At 36.2% G+C, this 15563-nt stretch overlaps 1 protein-coding gene across 1 annotated transcript in view; it reads left to right on the forward strand.

The window, feature by feature from the left end:
* ABCA12 (ATP binding cassette subfamily A member 12) overlaps positions 1 to 15563 on the forward strand; it is a 167053-nt gene that overhangs the window by 107880 nt on the left and 43610 nt on the right. Inside the window, exons 21-24 of the mRNA XM_036022884.1 lie at positions 4946 to 5125; positions 5695 to 6010; positions 8781 to 8895; positions 14993 to 15322. Of these exons, the coding sequence (XP_035878777.1) occupies positions 4946 to 5125; positions 5695 to 6010; positions 8781 to 8895; positions 14993 to 15322 (941 nt within the window). The remainder of the gene's footprint in view (positions 1 to 4945; positions 5126 to 5694; positions 6011 to 8780; positions 8896 to 14992; positions 15323 to 15563) is intronic.

Raw genomic sequence — 15563 nt, forward strand, 5'->3', positions numbered from 1 at the left:
GGTTTACTGCTGGACTCTCTATTCAGTTCTATTGATCTATGTGTCTGTTTTTATGCCAGTTGTAGACTGTTTTGATTATCATGGTCTTATATTACAGTTTGATATTAGGTAGCGTGATTCCTCCAACTTTGTTCTTCTTTCTCAGGATTGCTGTTGCTATATAGGGACTTTCATGTTTCCATATAAATTTTTGAAATATTTGTTCTAGTTCTGTGAAGTACATTGTTGGAATCTTAATAGGAATTTCTTTAAATCTATAGATTACTTTGGATAGTATGGACAGTTTAATGATGTTAATTCTTCCTATCCATGAACACTGTATGTACTTATTTGTATCTTCTTCAATTTCTTTCTTCAGTGTCTTACAATTTTCCAAGTACAGGTCTTTTACATCCTTGGTTAAATTTATTGCAAGGTATTTTATTATTTTTGTAGCAATTATAAATGGGATTGTTTTCTTAATTTACCTTTCTGTTAGTTCATCATTGACATGTAAAAATGTAGCTGATTTCTGGGTATTAATTTTGTATCCTGCTACTTCGCTGAATTCATTTATCAGATCTAGGAGTTTCCGGGTGGAATCTCTGGGGTTCTGTATACATAGGATCATGTTGTATACAAATAAAGACAGTTTTTCTCCTTCCTTTCCAAATTAGATGCTTTTTATTTCTTCTTCTTGTCCGATTGCTGTTGCCAGGATTTCCAGCACTATGTCAAATAAAAGAGATGAAAGTGGACATCCCTGTCTTATTCCCATTCTTAAGGGGAATGTTTATTGAGCATGCCCATTGAGTATGATGCTGGCAGTGGGTTCATCATATATGGCCTTTATTATGTTCAGATATATTCCCTCTATTCCCACTTTGTGGACAGTTTGGATCATAAATGGGTGCTGGGTTTTATCAAAAGCTTTTTCTGTATCTATTGATATAATAGCATGTTTTTATCCTTCATTTTGTTTATGTGATGAATCACATTTATTGATTTGCAGAAGTTGTACTAACCTTGCATTTCCAGAATAAATCCCACTTGATCATGGTGTATGATCTTTCTGATGCATTGCTGTTTCCGTTTGCTAACATTTTGTTGAGGATTTTAGCATCTATGTTCATCAAGAATATTGGCCTATAATTTTTTTTCTATGTAGTGTCTTTATCTGATTTTGGAATTAGGATAATTCTGGCCTCATAAAATGAGTTTAGGAGCCTTTATTCCTCTTAAATTTTATGAAGTAGTTTGAGAAGGAGAGGTGATAGTTCTCAGAATGTTTGGTAAAATTCACCTGTGAAGCCATCTGGCCCAGGGCTTTTGTTTGGTGTTAGTTTTTTTATTACTGCTTCAATTTCATTAGGTGTGGTCTGTCAATTCAGAATTTATGATTCTTCCTACTTTATTTTTGGGAGATTGTATCTTTCTAGGAATTTATCTATTTCATGCAGGTTGCCCAGTTTGTTGGCATATAACTGTTCATAATATTTTCTTACAATCCTTTGTATTTTTTTGGTGTCAGTTGTTACTTCTCCTTTTACATTTTTGATTTTACTTATTTGGGTTCTTTCTCTTTTTTTTGTCTTGATGAGTCTGGCTAAAGGTTTGTCAATCTTGTTTATCTTTTCAAAGAACCAGCTCTTGAATTCATTGATCTTCTGCATCATTTTTTAGACTCTATTTCATTTATTCCTGCTCTAAGCTTTATTATTTCCTTCCTTCTACTCACTTTGGGCTTTGTTTGGTGTTCTTTTTCAAGTTCCTTTAAGTGTGAAGTTAGATAATGTATTTGAGCTTTTTAATGTTTTTTGAGCTAGGCCTGTAACACTATGAATTTCCCCCTTAGGATTACTTTATCTGTGTCCCACAGATTTTGGATTGTTGTATCCTCATTTTCATTTGTTTCAAGGTATCTTTTGATTTCTTCCTTGATCTCATTGTTGATCCATTCATTGTTTAATAACATGTTATTTAGCTTTCATATGTTTTTCAGTATTCTTCTTGTGGTTGATTTCTAGTTTCATAGCATTGTGGTCAGAGAAGATTCTTGATATGATTTCAGTCCTCTTAAATTTATTGAGACTTGTTTTGTGTCGTAACATTTGGTCTATCCTGGAAAACATTCCATGTGCTCTTGAAAAGTATGTATATTCTGCTGCTTTGGAGTGAAATGCTCTGAAGATATCAGTTAAATCCATTTGATGTAGTGTATGTTTAAGGTTGCTATCTCCTTGTTGATTTTCTGCCTGGAAGATCTATCCATTGAAGTCAAGGTTGTGTTAAAATCCCCAACTATGACTGTATTTCTGTTTATGTCTCCCTATATGTTCATCAAGATTTGCTTCACATATTTAGGTGCTCCTATGTTGGGTGCATAAAGGTTTGCTAGGGTTATATCCTCTTGTTGGATTGTTCCCTTTATCATAATGTAATGTCCTTAGTCTCTTATTATAGCCTTGGTTTTAAAGTCTATTTTGTCTGATATAAATACTGCTACACCAGCTTTTTTTCCCTTTTTATTTGCATGAAATATCTTTTTCCAACCCTTTACTTTTAGTCTGTGTGTATCTTTTGATCTAAGATGGGTCTCTTGAAGGCCACATATATATGGGTTAAGTTTTTTATCCATTCAGCTACCCTCTATCTTTTGGTCAGAGCATTAAGCCATTTATATTTAGGTTGATTATTGATAGACATGTAGTGGCATTTTATTGTTAGACTGTTTTCCTCTTTTTTTTTCTTTCTCTTTTCTTCTTCTTCTTAAAGCAAAACCTTTAACATTTGTTGCAGTGCTAGTTTGGTGTTAACAAACTCCTTTAGCTTTTTCTTGTCTGGGAAGCTCTTTTATTTCTCCTTTAATTTTAAATGATAGCCTTCTTGGGTAAAGTATCCTTGGTTGTAGGTCCTTGCTTTTCATCACCTTGAATTTTTCACACTACTGCCTTCTGGCCTGAAATGTTTCTGTTGAGTGATCGGATGCCAGTCTAACTGGTGCTCCCTTGTAGGTAAGTCCCTGCTTTTCTCTCGCAAATTTTAGGATTCTCTTTGTCTTTAAGCCTTCTCATTTTAATTATTATGTGTCTCGGTGTTGGCCTTTTTGAGTCCAAATTGTTTGGGACTCTCTGAGCTTCTTGGACTTGTATGACTTTTTTCCTTCACCAGATTAGGAAAGTTTCTGGTCATTACATTTTCAAACAGGTTCTTGACCCCTTGCTTGCTCTCTTCTCCTTCTGGTAATCCCATGATGTGGATGTTGTTATGCTTTATGTTGTCCAAAATATTTCTTAAGCTCTCATCATTTTTTAAAATTCTTTTTTCATTTTGATGCTTTGCCTGGGTGGTTTTTTTCTACATTTTTTCCCAAAACATTGATTCTATCCTCTGCTTCATCTAACCTACTGTTTATTACTTACAGTGTATTACTTATTTTAGATATCCATTCTTTACTGGTCCTTTTTTATGGTTTCTGTGTCTTTTTTCATGCTGTTGAGTATCCTTATCATCATTACTGTAAACTCTCTATCTGATAAATTGTTTGCCTCCATTTCATCTAGTTCTTTCAGAAAATTCTCTTGCTTTTTCATTTTGGTGTCTGTTTCTTTGTCTTCCCAGTTTAGCTGCTTTGTATTTTCCACCTTAGTTGTTAAATTAATTAGTCATTAAACTGATCAGCTGTTAGTCTGATCAAGCCATAGTCAGCAGCGTGGTTTAAGCACCATAGGGTAAGGCAGAGTAATTCCTGTGGGTGGGGGTATTGCTTTCCCTCAGGCTGATGCCATTCAGAGAGGAGTGCTCTACCTCAGAGTAATAGCTCTTGCAGTATGAGGAATAACTCAGCACAGGGATCCTGGTGGCTTTCCTTCAGTTTTCTCCCCAAAGGCACAAACCCCAGACTCTCCTCAAGTGTCTCTAGTCCACTCTGCCCTCCTTTTGCTGGTGCCCAGGGTAAGTGGCTATGAAAAAAATCTTTGCTTTGGCCCTTTAAGAGGTTCTCTGCATCTCCAGCCATCCTTCCCTGGCAGACAGAAACCCTGCTGCTTTTCACAGCTGGATGTTATCTGGGTTTCTTTCCAGCTCTGGTGCTGTAGGCTGGGGAGTCCAGCTTGAGGTTTAGACCCCACACTTCTCAGGAGGAACCCCCTGGACATGAAAATATCCCTTTGGCACTTGAGCTCCTGCCTGTGGGAGCCCAGCCAGCCCTCTTGCATCTCCTCCACACTCCCTACCAGTCACATTGGGGCAAGGTGATTTCTTCTCTCTGCCCTTGATTATAAGGCTTCTCTCCAGCTAGTGTTCAGTTGGTTATTCTGGTTGATTTTTCTACAATTGAGTTGTAATTCCAGATTGGTCCTAGAGGGAAGTTAGTGTAACATGGATCCCCCACATAAGTTTTAAATCAAACAATATTAGAAAGTTATGTGTGTGGCACAGATCTCACAGTCTCCTAAAAAGTGATTTTGTAGCACAACTTATTGAATAACATGGTTTATTTGTTCTACACACTCTGCATAGACTTTCCTTTGCTTGTATTGTTACAGTCCCAGTCCCTGAACAAAGCAGACATTACTGTTTATTGGAAAGTTTCATCTCTGATTTGTAGTTTTCTTCCTAACTACATGTAGATAGATTTTTTAAAAAAATTATTCACATTTAATCATTGGTTAATTAAAGTGTGGCAGAATACACATTTAAATTACCTTGTATTGTTGTTTGAGCTTGGGTTTACTACACTTGTAACCGAACATCCTGTTCAATGAATAGGTGCACAACTGGACATATATTTTCCTAAATTTAGAGTACTAGATCTTTTTAGAGTAAATTCTATAACTTTCTATTATTTATATCTAGTTTGGTATATACTTACCAAATCATTTTTTTGTCTCATTACTACTAGAAGAAACAACATTATACTATAACATTATAACATGCTTTCTGTCTGTTTGCTTTGCTTCTTCAGATATCCTGAGGCTGAAACTGGAGAACAGCATTGACCTCGTTGATCATCTGAACACACTATCTTCCCTGACAGTAAATATTTCCTCCTGTGTACTATATGACCGTATTCAGGCAGCAAACAGTGTGGATGAAATGGAGAGAGAAGCTGAAAGGCTCTCCAAAAGCAATGAACTCTTTGGAAGTAAGTTATTCTACTAAAGTTTGAATTTCTCTTTGTACTAAAATTGGCCAAATTCTTCCCTCACCTCTTTTATCCAGAACTCAGAGAAGTAGTCTGGGCTGGGGGTGGCAGTCACTGCCCCCTCTGATGTCCTTAGAAACAAGAACCTTTCATGTAGTCAAACAACCATATCATCCGAGCAGCTTTCAATTTATGTGTAATTTTGTGGGTATGCTTAAAATTAAGACTGAAAAGGATTTCATAGTTACAGGGCAAAGTCAAGTCAGTCCTTATAATTATCAAGATTAGTCATTGTAAAGTATGTGGTAGTGGTTTTTTATTTCAGTAAGTGGCTCAGAGTGAGATATTTAATCTGGCCACTCAGTTTGTAATTACATCCTCAAACTCCTGCTTTGAATATCTGAGGTTGTTACTCCCAATTAGCCATCTTTTCTGTAAATTGGGAGCTGAGCTTCCTGTCACTTACTACTCAATTGCCTGTTTGGAAATCCCCTATGTGTACCTTCCAAACAATGAATAATGTCAACCATAAAATAACCTTTCTGCTGTTGTTGCCACTTTATTTTTAGGTGTTATTTTTAAGCTTCCTTCTAACAGAAGCCAACACAGAGGCTATGACTTTGAAGATGTCTCTCTTCCTCCTGTCGTAAAATACACCATCCGCATGAGTCTCAAGACCTCACAGACTACAAGAAACATAAGGACTAAGATTTGGGCCCCAGGGCCGCACAATTCTCCATCACACAACCAGATCTACGGCAGGGCTTTTGTTTACTTACAGGATAACATTGAAAGAGCAATTATTGAATTGCAGACTGGAAGGAACTCCCAGGAAATAGCAGTCCAGGTCCAAGCAATTCCTTATCCCTGCTACATGAAAGACAAGTAAGTCCATGCATCCGATCAGCCCTTGTTAACAAGCAACCATTTTTTGAGAACTCATTTCTGTCCATTCACTCACATGTATCAAGGGGGAGGGATAACATTCACCAAACCTTTGTCAAATGCTTGTTTCCAGGGAAGGGTCCTGTCCACCCTATAGGGCACAGCTCCACCAAAGCTGCTCATGGTTACCAACATGATGGGATTGATCTTATCAAAAGATCTATGTTTTCTTTATCATAACTCTTAGTTTTCTGAGGACTCCAGCTCCAGAATTCAGAGCATTTGACTCCAGCCTTGAGTGTATGACTGCATGATTTTCATGTTAACTACTCCCTACTGTACATACCTTTCTCTAGTCAAATAAGGGAGTTCAACCAGACAACCTTAAAGTTTCTTCCAACTCTCATTTAATTAAATATTTGTGAATACATGGTCAATTGTAAAGAAAATTTTGATGGAGCACATCATCAATCAATCCTCTAAGATAAATATTGTGCTACTTCAAACTATGTAATGTACAATGAGTCCACTTGCTGGGAATCTTTATCTACAGTGGTTTTGCTGAATGAACAAAAGATGTAAGGACCATGTTTTTAAGACAATCAAATTTGGATGTTCAAGAAATCTGCCAGGTAGCACTGAATGGCTCCTCCACCCTCTTTCCAGCTTAACAACAAAAAAGGTCAGAGGACTTAGCTTTTCCAAGCTCATTCTCATACAGAAAAGCTTGAGACTGAATATTACCTTAAAGAAGTTGTACTCATTATTTAGCCAATTTATTGCATTTTACACACAATTCAGGTGTTTCTGGATCTTTGTCTATCTCTGAATGTATAGCTTCAAGAGCTGTATAAAGGTGAGAAGAGGTTGTGTAACACTTTGTGCAACAGTGATGGGGGCAGGCAGGTGCAGATTTTGTCAGTGAGTTGTCAAGGCGAGGTGCTGGTTGTGAGGCCAGTCAGGACTCTGCAGTCTCGACCACATGTGAAATGCAGTGACTTGCATTAACAGTGAAGGACTGTCAGTCCAATTAAATGAAAATTCTTATCTATTTTTTTCCCTTGTCAATTTTGCCACCTGGGATGGTGGGTATGTAGATGTTTCTTTAAATACTAAAAGTAATTATGCTGTGCATTTTTTATGGGAGAATGATCATAATGCTTCATATGTACATATAAACTTTGTTGTATACAAAGTGCTTTCACATATACTATTCCATTTGTTCCTTCCAAGAACCTCTGAAGGTAAGTGGGGGCAGGTGTTGTTGGCCATACTTTCCAGATGAGAAAAAGAAAATTCAGAAAGGTTAAGTAACTTGCCCCAAATTGTAAAACTGGTAGCGCACTGGTCCTTAGATGACAAGACCAGCATGTTTTTTGTTTATCCTGTATCAAATCTAAAATACACAATCACTTAAAAGAATCAATACAGGGGCTTGTTATTAACAGATGAGGGCTTTTGCCTAATACTAGAGCCAGAAACAGCATCAAGGTTGGATCTGAACCAAGACAAAATTCATTCAACTGATAATCTTTAAATGCCTACACCATGCCAGACAGTTTCCTGGGAAGCAAAGGCACTGGATATGGCCTCAACCTTAATCCTTCCCCATCGAAAAACCCCTCATGTCTCTGATGGTGTTACCCTTGGGATGCTAAAGTGAGAATGAATGATGGTGATGTCACGTTCCATTAATACTTGTATTTTTCATAGGGAACTTGAAGGTAATTCCTTAGTCTTATAGATTAAAAAGGAAATGGCCTTGGGATCTTTCTCCAAGTAAAAGCTTCAGTGGAGCCTAATAATGCAAAACAAATCAGTTTAGAGTTTCTCTCATTGAAAACTACTCATTTGCTTAGCTCACAGCAAAGTGGCTAAAGCAAGAAGCTGTGGTTCTCAAAGTGTAGCCCCTGGATCAGCAGCATCCTATCTCCAGGAAACTGTTTAAAATGCGGATTTCCTAACCCACCCAAGTGATAAATCAGAAGCTTAAGAGTGGGACTCAGAAACCGGTGTTTCAATTAGCCCTTCAGGTGATTCTGATGAGTGTTCACCTTTGAGAAACACTGTATTTGAACTTTCAGGTATCATAGCAGGTCACTGAGGAATATATATGGGTCCCGATGTGGTCTTTCAGTGACCCTCTAGTTAGCATATTACCAGAATGGACATTTCTACACTGTTTATGAAAAATTTCCTGAAGCATTATTTTAAGGAATCCAAATTCTTTGTCTGCATTTTAAATGGAATGCTTTGAGTTTTATTTTATCTTATTTTGGATAATTTTGTTTAATAATCCCTATGAGCTTCCAGAGTAGGTGGATACAGTAATTTGGGAAGATACAGCTTTTAGCTAGATAAGCCAATTATCACTTAATTTTAAGTTTGTCTTTTAGATAAGAATTTGGTTTAAGCTGAAGGATTTTGAGCCTTGCAATTATGCCTATATAATAATTATTTTCCTGGACGAGACATACTCAAACACACTTTAAACAATTAGGCAATTTTATCTAGCAATCCAGAGCTGCGTTGTTTTTGCTTTGTTTTGTTTTTTGTTCTTGAAGCATTAGAGCAAGAAAATCGTGGGCTTACTAATTCAGCTTCACATTTCACAAATGAAAAAGTTATATTAATGGTTATTCTCAATTTTAAAAAGCAGTATACTTTAAATGTAAGATGTGTTGTGTTCTTTTTATTGCTATCTGCAAGTATGACATTCATCTTGGTCACTGCATTCTCTGTTTGTTTGTTTGTTTTTGTTTTTTTACAGCTTCCTAACCAGTGTCTCTTATTCTCTTCCAATCGTGCTCATGGTGGCCTGGGTTGTATTTATAGCTGCCTTTGTAAAAAAGCTTGTTTACGAGAAAGACCTCCGGCTTCATGAGGTGTGTTGAGCATTTCTTCTTATTATGAATAAAGTATATTTCCATAATAATTACTATGATTTTCACTGTACGTATACAAACTCAGAAAGCCTGAGCCGTACCTTGTGAATTAGAAATCTATTTTATGAATCATAAAAGCAGCTGAAAATGCAGTATTACCCACCCCCCAAAAATTACAGAGATCTTCTTTTTAAGTGTTTCTGGGAAACAAAATCTGAATGATTCTGAATAAAATCTAAATACAATTTATAATCCTAAGAATAATTTTTTGCCCAGAATGTTACCTATAGGACTTAAGATCTAACAGAGGAAGTTTAAATAAATAATAACAATAATACTATTAAAGCAAGAAGATTATTGGCATGGTAACTAAATGAGTCCACATACTGATATTAATATAAGTATAGATATACAGTTGACCCTTGAATAATGAGGGGACTAGCAGCACTGAACCCTGCACAGTTGAAAATCCACATATAAGTTTTGACTCCCCCCAAACTTCAGTCATCCCTTGGTATCCACAGAGGACTGGTTCCAGGATCCACATAGATACCAAAATCCTCAGATGCTCAAGTTCCTTATATAAAATGTCACAGATCAGTGCATACAGTCAACTGTCCTCAACCTCAGATTCCCATCCATGGAGTGAAAATACTGTTTTTGATCCACGGTTGATGGAATCTGGGAATGTAAAACCCAGTGATACTGAGGGCTGACTACATATTTATTGAAAAAAAATGTGTATGTAAGTAGACCCATGGGTTTGGACTTGTGTTGTTCAAGGGTCAGCTATAGATATAGATAGACATAGACATTGACACTGACACTGACACAGACACAGACACAGACATAGACATATATATAGACATATGGCTTATTTCTGCTCTCAGGAAGCAAATTATCTTTCCAGTATAATTTGTCTCCTTCAATTACCTTCTCCTCCCTCTCCCACTAATTCATGATTTATAGGCTAAGGATTTCGTGTTAAGCTACTAAGTTAATAATATAACAATGGAAGATAGTATCTAGGATGTAAAGCATGAACTCTTCTTGAGCATATTCTTCATCATTATCCCCAAATCCAAAATATATTACTTCTTTTTAGAATTTATGAAAAAGCACTGTGTGATTCTTCTGGGTTGTATTGCAATAGAAATTATTTTATCTTCTTGTCCTATAATGAGTCCATTCCTACACTTGTGAGTGAAGAGAAAGCAGAAACATTTCAAAACTGGAGCACAATAATTATTGCAAGTCCTGGATGACAATCTGAAATAATGAAGTGAGAGTAACCTGTTAGTCTAATTGTGCTTTTCAGACTCAAATGCTTCTAGGCAATTGATTATTTCTCCTTACAAGGTGCAAATTACTGCTTCATACTTCTGTTAGTTCAGCATCAGGCTTCCAAGGATGTCCTACAGTCTGAACCTACAGTTCTTAGATTTTTTGTTCAAATTCTGGTTGATCCTCACAGCTGCATTTTTAAATTTCAGGTACAAGTTGGTAAAAGTCTCATCAACTGGTTTGAGCCCAGTTGTATTCAGGATTGAGTACGATGGTTTCTTAATTCCAATTTAAAAACTTGGATCCACACCTTGGACCATAATTTTGGTTGCAAGTCTTTACCTTATATTTTTCTTTCAGGTTTCTGGTACTTAGAAGTGAATCTTCACAGATTAAAGAAAAATTTTGAAGTAGAAAACCATGATAAAAACTAAATTATTTTCTACTTCAAAATGAACATCTACCTTAAAGATACTATTTGTCATAGAAACACACAGTAAATATGTGTATATATATATATATATTTGTACATATATACAAATAAAATACACACATTATATTATTTTCTGTTTAAGGATGATACTTTCTAAGTACATCTCTGTGTGTCACCAAAAAGCATAATGAAGAATACTTTCTCAATTTAAGACATGAAAGACATTTTAAACAGTGAACTAGCTTCTGCTTGGTAGCTCTGTGTGTTCATTTTTCAGGCATCTGTCTTCAAAATTTAACCACCTGATCCTGGGCATCAAAGCCGTGTAATGAAAGATCAGTGAACTTGGAGTCAGAGAATCAGGCTTTGAGTCCTCCAGTTCATATTCACTTGGGCCCAATCCCTTAAATTTTCTGAGTGTTGTCATCAAACACTTCACTCAGCACTATATTTTCCGAACGTAGCTCTCTCACTGCCAGAAGAGAGAAGACAGTCAATTACGCATATTTTATCAGTTCCAAGGTAATGATTTTCTTCTACACATTTTAAAGCCTCTGAAATTAGGATGCATTTGATAGGGTGTCATAATTTATTTGGCAGTGATTTTTCTTTCTTGGTTGCATGTAAAATAATGGCACAACCTAAAATTGGTAGTGTCCTAAATTCAAAGGAATCTGGTGCATTTGTGAGATGAATGGAAGGAGGTGAGGAATGACTGGAACATGCCCAGAGCCTCCTGCTCAGCCTCCCTCCACAGTCCACAGTTCTAGACTAACCTCCTCCCTCTTAAAGATAAAAAAGCTGAACCCAGAAAGTGAGAAGTGACTTGTTGAAAACTATGAGCCAGTTAATAGTAGATCTGGCTAGAAAACTCAAGTGTCTTGACTTCCAATCAAACCCTACCTTCCCTCTCGCAATCTGATTTTACTAGCATAGAATCTTAAGGACTTTTGAAGATGATAATAATTTCTTAGTTTACCGGAGATTCAAAATCCCTTTTTAATGCCATTGTTTTTATATTTAGTCAAGGTGTAAATCTACTCACTCTGTGCTTCCTTCTATTCCAAATTAAATCAAAAGGGTAAAAAAATACCTTTTTTTTCTGTAATTGTTTTCAAATCTGGACAAGAAAACCAAGTTAGTTGTTATTTCAATGAAACCATTAACTTTTGACCTTCTTATGATATGACTCCACTGAATTCCTTTAAGTTGCTAAAGAAGTTAGCACAAATATTAATGATAAATAAGTTTATTGATGAAATTAAGACTGTAGTTTTTAAAAAATATTTCAAAATATTTTTCAATTGGGTTCTGTTATACATTCCTTCCTTTAAAAATCAAAAATTAAAGCCATATAAAAGCTGCTTTTGTAACACATGGAAGAGTCTTTTTTACATATATTATATATGTGCATATTATATATTATTTTCCTAATTTATGGGTTAGTTTCATCCATTTGATCTAATATAAATCATTTATGGAGATTTATGGGTGATTTTAGTGCTCATATTCAGTTGGAGTTGCTCTTTCTCAGTTTAGACGGGTAAGCTAAAATATCTGTTGGCTGCAGGGATGTTACCAAGAACTACGCAAGCATTTTTAGTCCGGTGGTGCTTCACTTTAAACAACCTTTTATGCTTTTTTGACATACATTATCCATCCCCCTAGTGGAAATTTGGAACATTCCAAGTAATGATCACAACATCCTATGCATCTTACTAAAACGATATATAAATATCTATTTTCAAGAGAGTTTTTAAAATGACGGTAGAAAATATTATTCTTTACAAATTGGTGCTTGACACTCCTATTGAGTTGAATAAGTAAATATCCAAGTAAATATATGAATACTTGTGGTTGGTTTTCCTGATAGCACCAGTGCCAGTCCCTGTGCAGAAGCTTCTCCTGAATGTGACATACATTTATGCAAACATTTCTGAATCTCTTCTCATTATTTTCTGCCATAAACTGGGACAGACTTTGGCCACTGCCCAGAAGGGTTTCCTTTGAGCAGCAAGTTATCAGGTATTGATGAATGGTTCTGGCAGGTTTGGAGGCTCAAGACACGTGACTCCTTACAAAGCTGGCGCCTGACAGCTGTCACTTTGAGGAGGAACCAATGACATCCAAGAAAGCATAGCCAACCATTCTCTGTGTGCCATCTTCTATCAGCAAGTTTGATCTTGTTTATTGTAACATAGTTGGCAGTGAATCTGGATAATTTGTGGATGGCTTACATGCTTTGACTCTTTATGAAAGCAGCTGTTCTCCTCATGGCATAAAATCCTGAAGTTTAACACTGAAGTTTGTTTCATGCTAGAAGGTTAAGTAGTGAGTATTTTTGAGAGCACTGAACTCAGTTTGTTTCTATCAAAGGCAATAATGAGTCTCCAACTTTTACCAGTTCTTGAGAATAGGAATCTGGTCTTGAGTCTCAGAAATTTCAAAACTACAATGATAAGTACCTTTAGTCCTGGTCTTCAGGTTTGCCAAATTATATTTTAACAAGGCTATGAATGGAGAATTTTCTAGACATACAAATGTGTCCTACTGCAGCTTTCAATTGACAGGAAAGGAAAACACATTTATGCTTATGGAGTCAGCTTTTTTCACATCCTCAATAGTGTCCTGGATATTTTACATTCACTTTGTGAAGTGTATTGACATTGTCTCCTACTGTCATACATTGGGGGGTAAATATTTTTGTTAGGCCACATAAAATTTGGTGGTGAACATTAGCTTTGGAATAGCCATATGGGTTCCATAACTCCTCATTTAATTATATTCAAATGGGCAGAAACTCAGTAAAAAAAAAAACCCTCAAAATACAAATAGGAAGAAAGGTAAATAAAGAGCTAACGTATCATGATCATACTTGAGCAAGTGACAATCTCTGACATGTAGTCATGAAATGTGACACAGTAACTATCTCAAATGGGTTGGCGTGCAGGGAGAGAATTTCTAAAATAAGATCTATATGAGGTCTTTTTTCACACCAAAATGTAATTTTGTTTTCAATGGTGGATAAGTAACAATTGGAAGAAACTTTCATAGTGAATCTTTGCTCCATGCTGATTTTTTTTACTTTGACCCACACATCCATTCTTATGGAAACATAGGGTGATGGGTCCTGGGAGGAGAGATGCAGTAGGGAGAACAGAGGGTGAGGAAAGGGCACACTTAAGAGGAAGAGTCAGAAGCTTTTCCTCAGTGGTGATTAGCTTAAGGCCCACAGCTTACACTGTTGGCAGTCAGGTAGCTGTTTCCATGGTAACAGCCAGAACAGCAGAGTTATCAAAATGTGGTAAGTTGCAAAGGCAGAAAATAAAATTCACTCTCTCTTACTTATAGAGCAAAAGATCCAGCACATTTCCTACTTTTGTCTAGACAAGTTAAGAAGGTGGGGATTGTAAAGTTAGTGGAATATTTCTTTTAGGTTATTTTCTGTGAAATATTGGATTCATGGGCTTAATTTTAATTATGAATTATTAAAACTGGAAACCAGGGTATATAGGTTCTCTAAAAGTACCACACACATCACCAAATTCAAGGCAGCCAATGTCCAGGGGACTTTAGATCTTTCAGAACCCTTTTGAGTTAATGCACAAACATATCGTACTGGTCTGTTTTTCTACCTTTGTAAATGCCTTGGCCTCTAAGAGTATCACCAAGTTATAAAAGAATATTAATTGAAAAGGAGATATAGGATATCTAAGATACATGAGTTAATTTTGTGTGTATGAATGTCTTCCTGAAAACAAAGATGACAAACCAGACCTAGACCACCGCTGACTTTAAAGATGGGGAAGGTGTGGCAAAGGACAGAATGTGTCCCTCCAAAGTCCCCATATTTTAAATTTTTAGGAATCAGGTCTGTTTTATTTCCCCCAGGAACATGAATGTTGATTGTTGAGTAAAAAATTATGTAGATTTATTATATGAGTCCCAACATTGAATTTGTTACGGTTTTTCACCCACTAGAAATAATCAGGACTGCACAAATGTCATTTTCATGTAAAATTCTTCAGGGGATACCATAAATTTTGATAGTCTACTCTAAACTAGTTTAATCTGCAGGCATCAGTTAGATACCAGTTATAAAATGGAATTGTAAAAAAACACTTTCACCATCCAAATTATTTACTATTTCATTATATTTGGTACACTCTGGGAGCATGCAATCTAAGATGGGCTGGAATAAATGGGCATGTTAATATCCTGTAGCAAGTATGCACCAATACTTGACTTATGAAAATGATTAAGATGCCTACCTAATTCATATAGGTGAGTGTTTTGTGGGCATTTTTGCATGATACCAAAAAATTGTTATTTGGGAATATATCAGCTTAAGCAATATCTAATACTTTTTCCTTTTTACAGTACATGAAGATGATGGGCGTGAACTCCTGCAGTCATTTTTTTGCCTGGCTGATAGAGAGTGTTGGATTTCTACTGGTGACCATCATCATCCTCATCGTTATACTCAAGTTTGGCAATATTCTTCCTAAAACAAACGGGGTCATTTTGTTCCTGTATTTTTCGGACTACAGCTTCTCGGTTATTGCCATGAGCTACCTCATCAGTGCCTTCTTTAACAACACCAACATCGCAGCTCTGATCGGAAGCCTCATCTACATCATCGCCTTTTTCCCCTTCATCGTGATGGTTACAGTTGATGATGAGCTGAGCTACGTAGTAAAAGTGTTCATGGTGAGTCAATGGTCACGTGGAATGGCCAGTGTGCAATAAAAATGGATCCTTTTTTGTTGTGGTTTTTAGATTTTCACACTGAAATTCCATGTATACTTATTGAAATTTAAAAGTTTAGTCATTGCAAAATAAGCTTACCTGTCCTAGCGATAGTCCATTTTTCTACATCATTGTACACCCTACAAGCACAAGGCTATGAAAAGGAAGCAATTCCCATAGTTTCTAAAACCATCAGTTGACA

This window comes from Phyllostomus discolor, chromosome 4, assembly GCF_004126475.2.
Source record: "Phyllostomus discolor isolate MPI-MPIP mPhyDis1 chromosome 4, mPhyDis1.pri.v3, whole genome shotgun sequence".
NCBI classification, from domain to species: Eukaryota; Metazoa; Chordata; class Mammalia; order Chiroptera; family Phyllostomidae; genus Phyllostomus; species Phyllostomus discolor.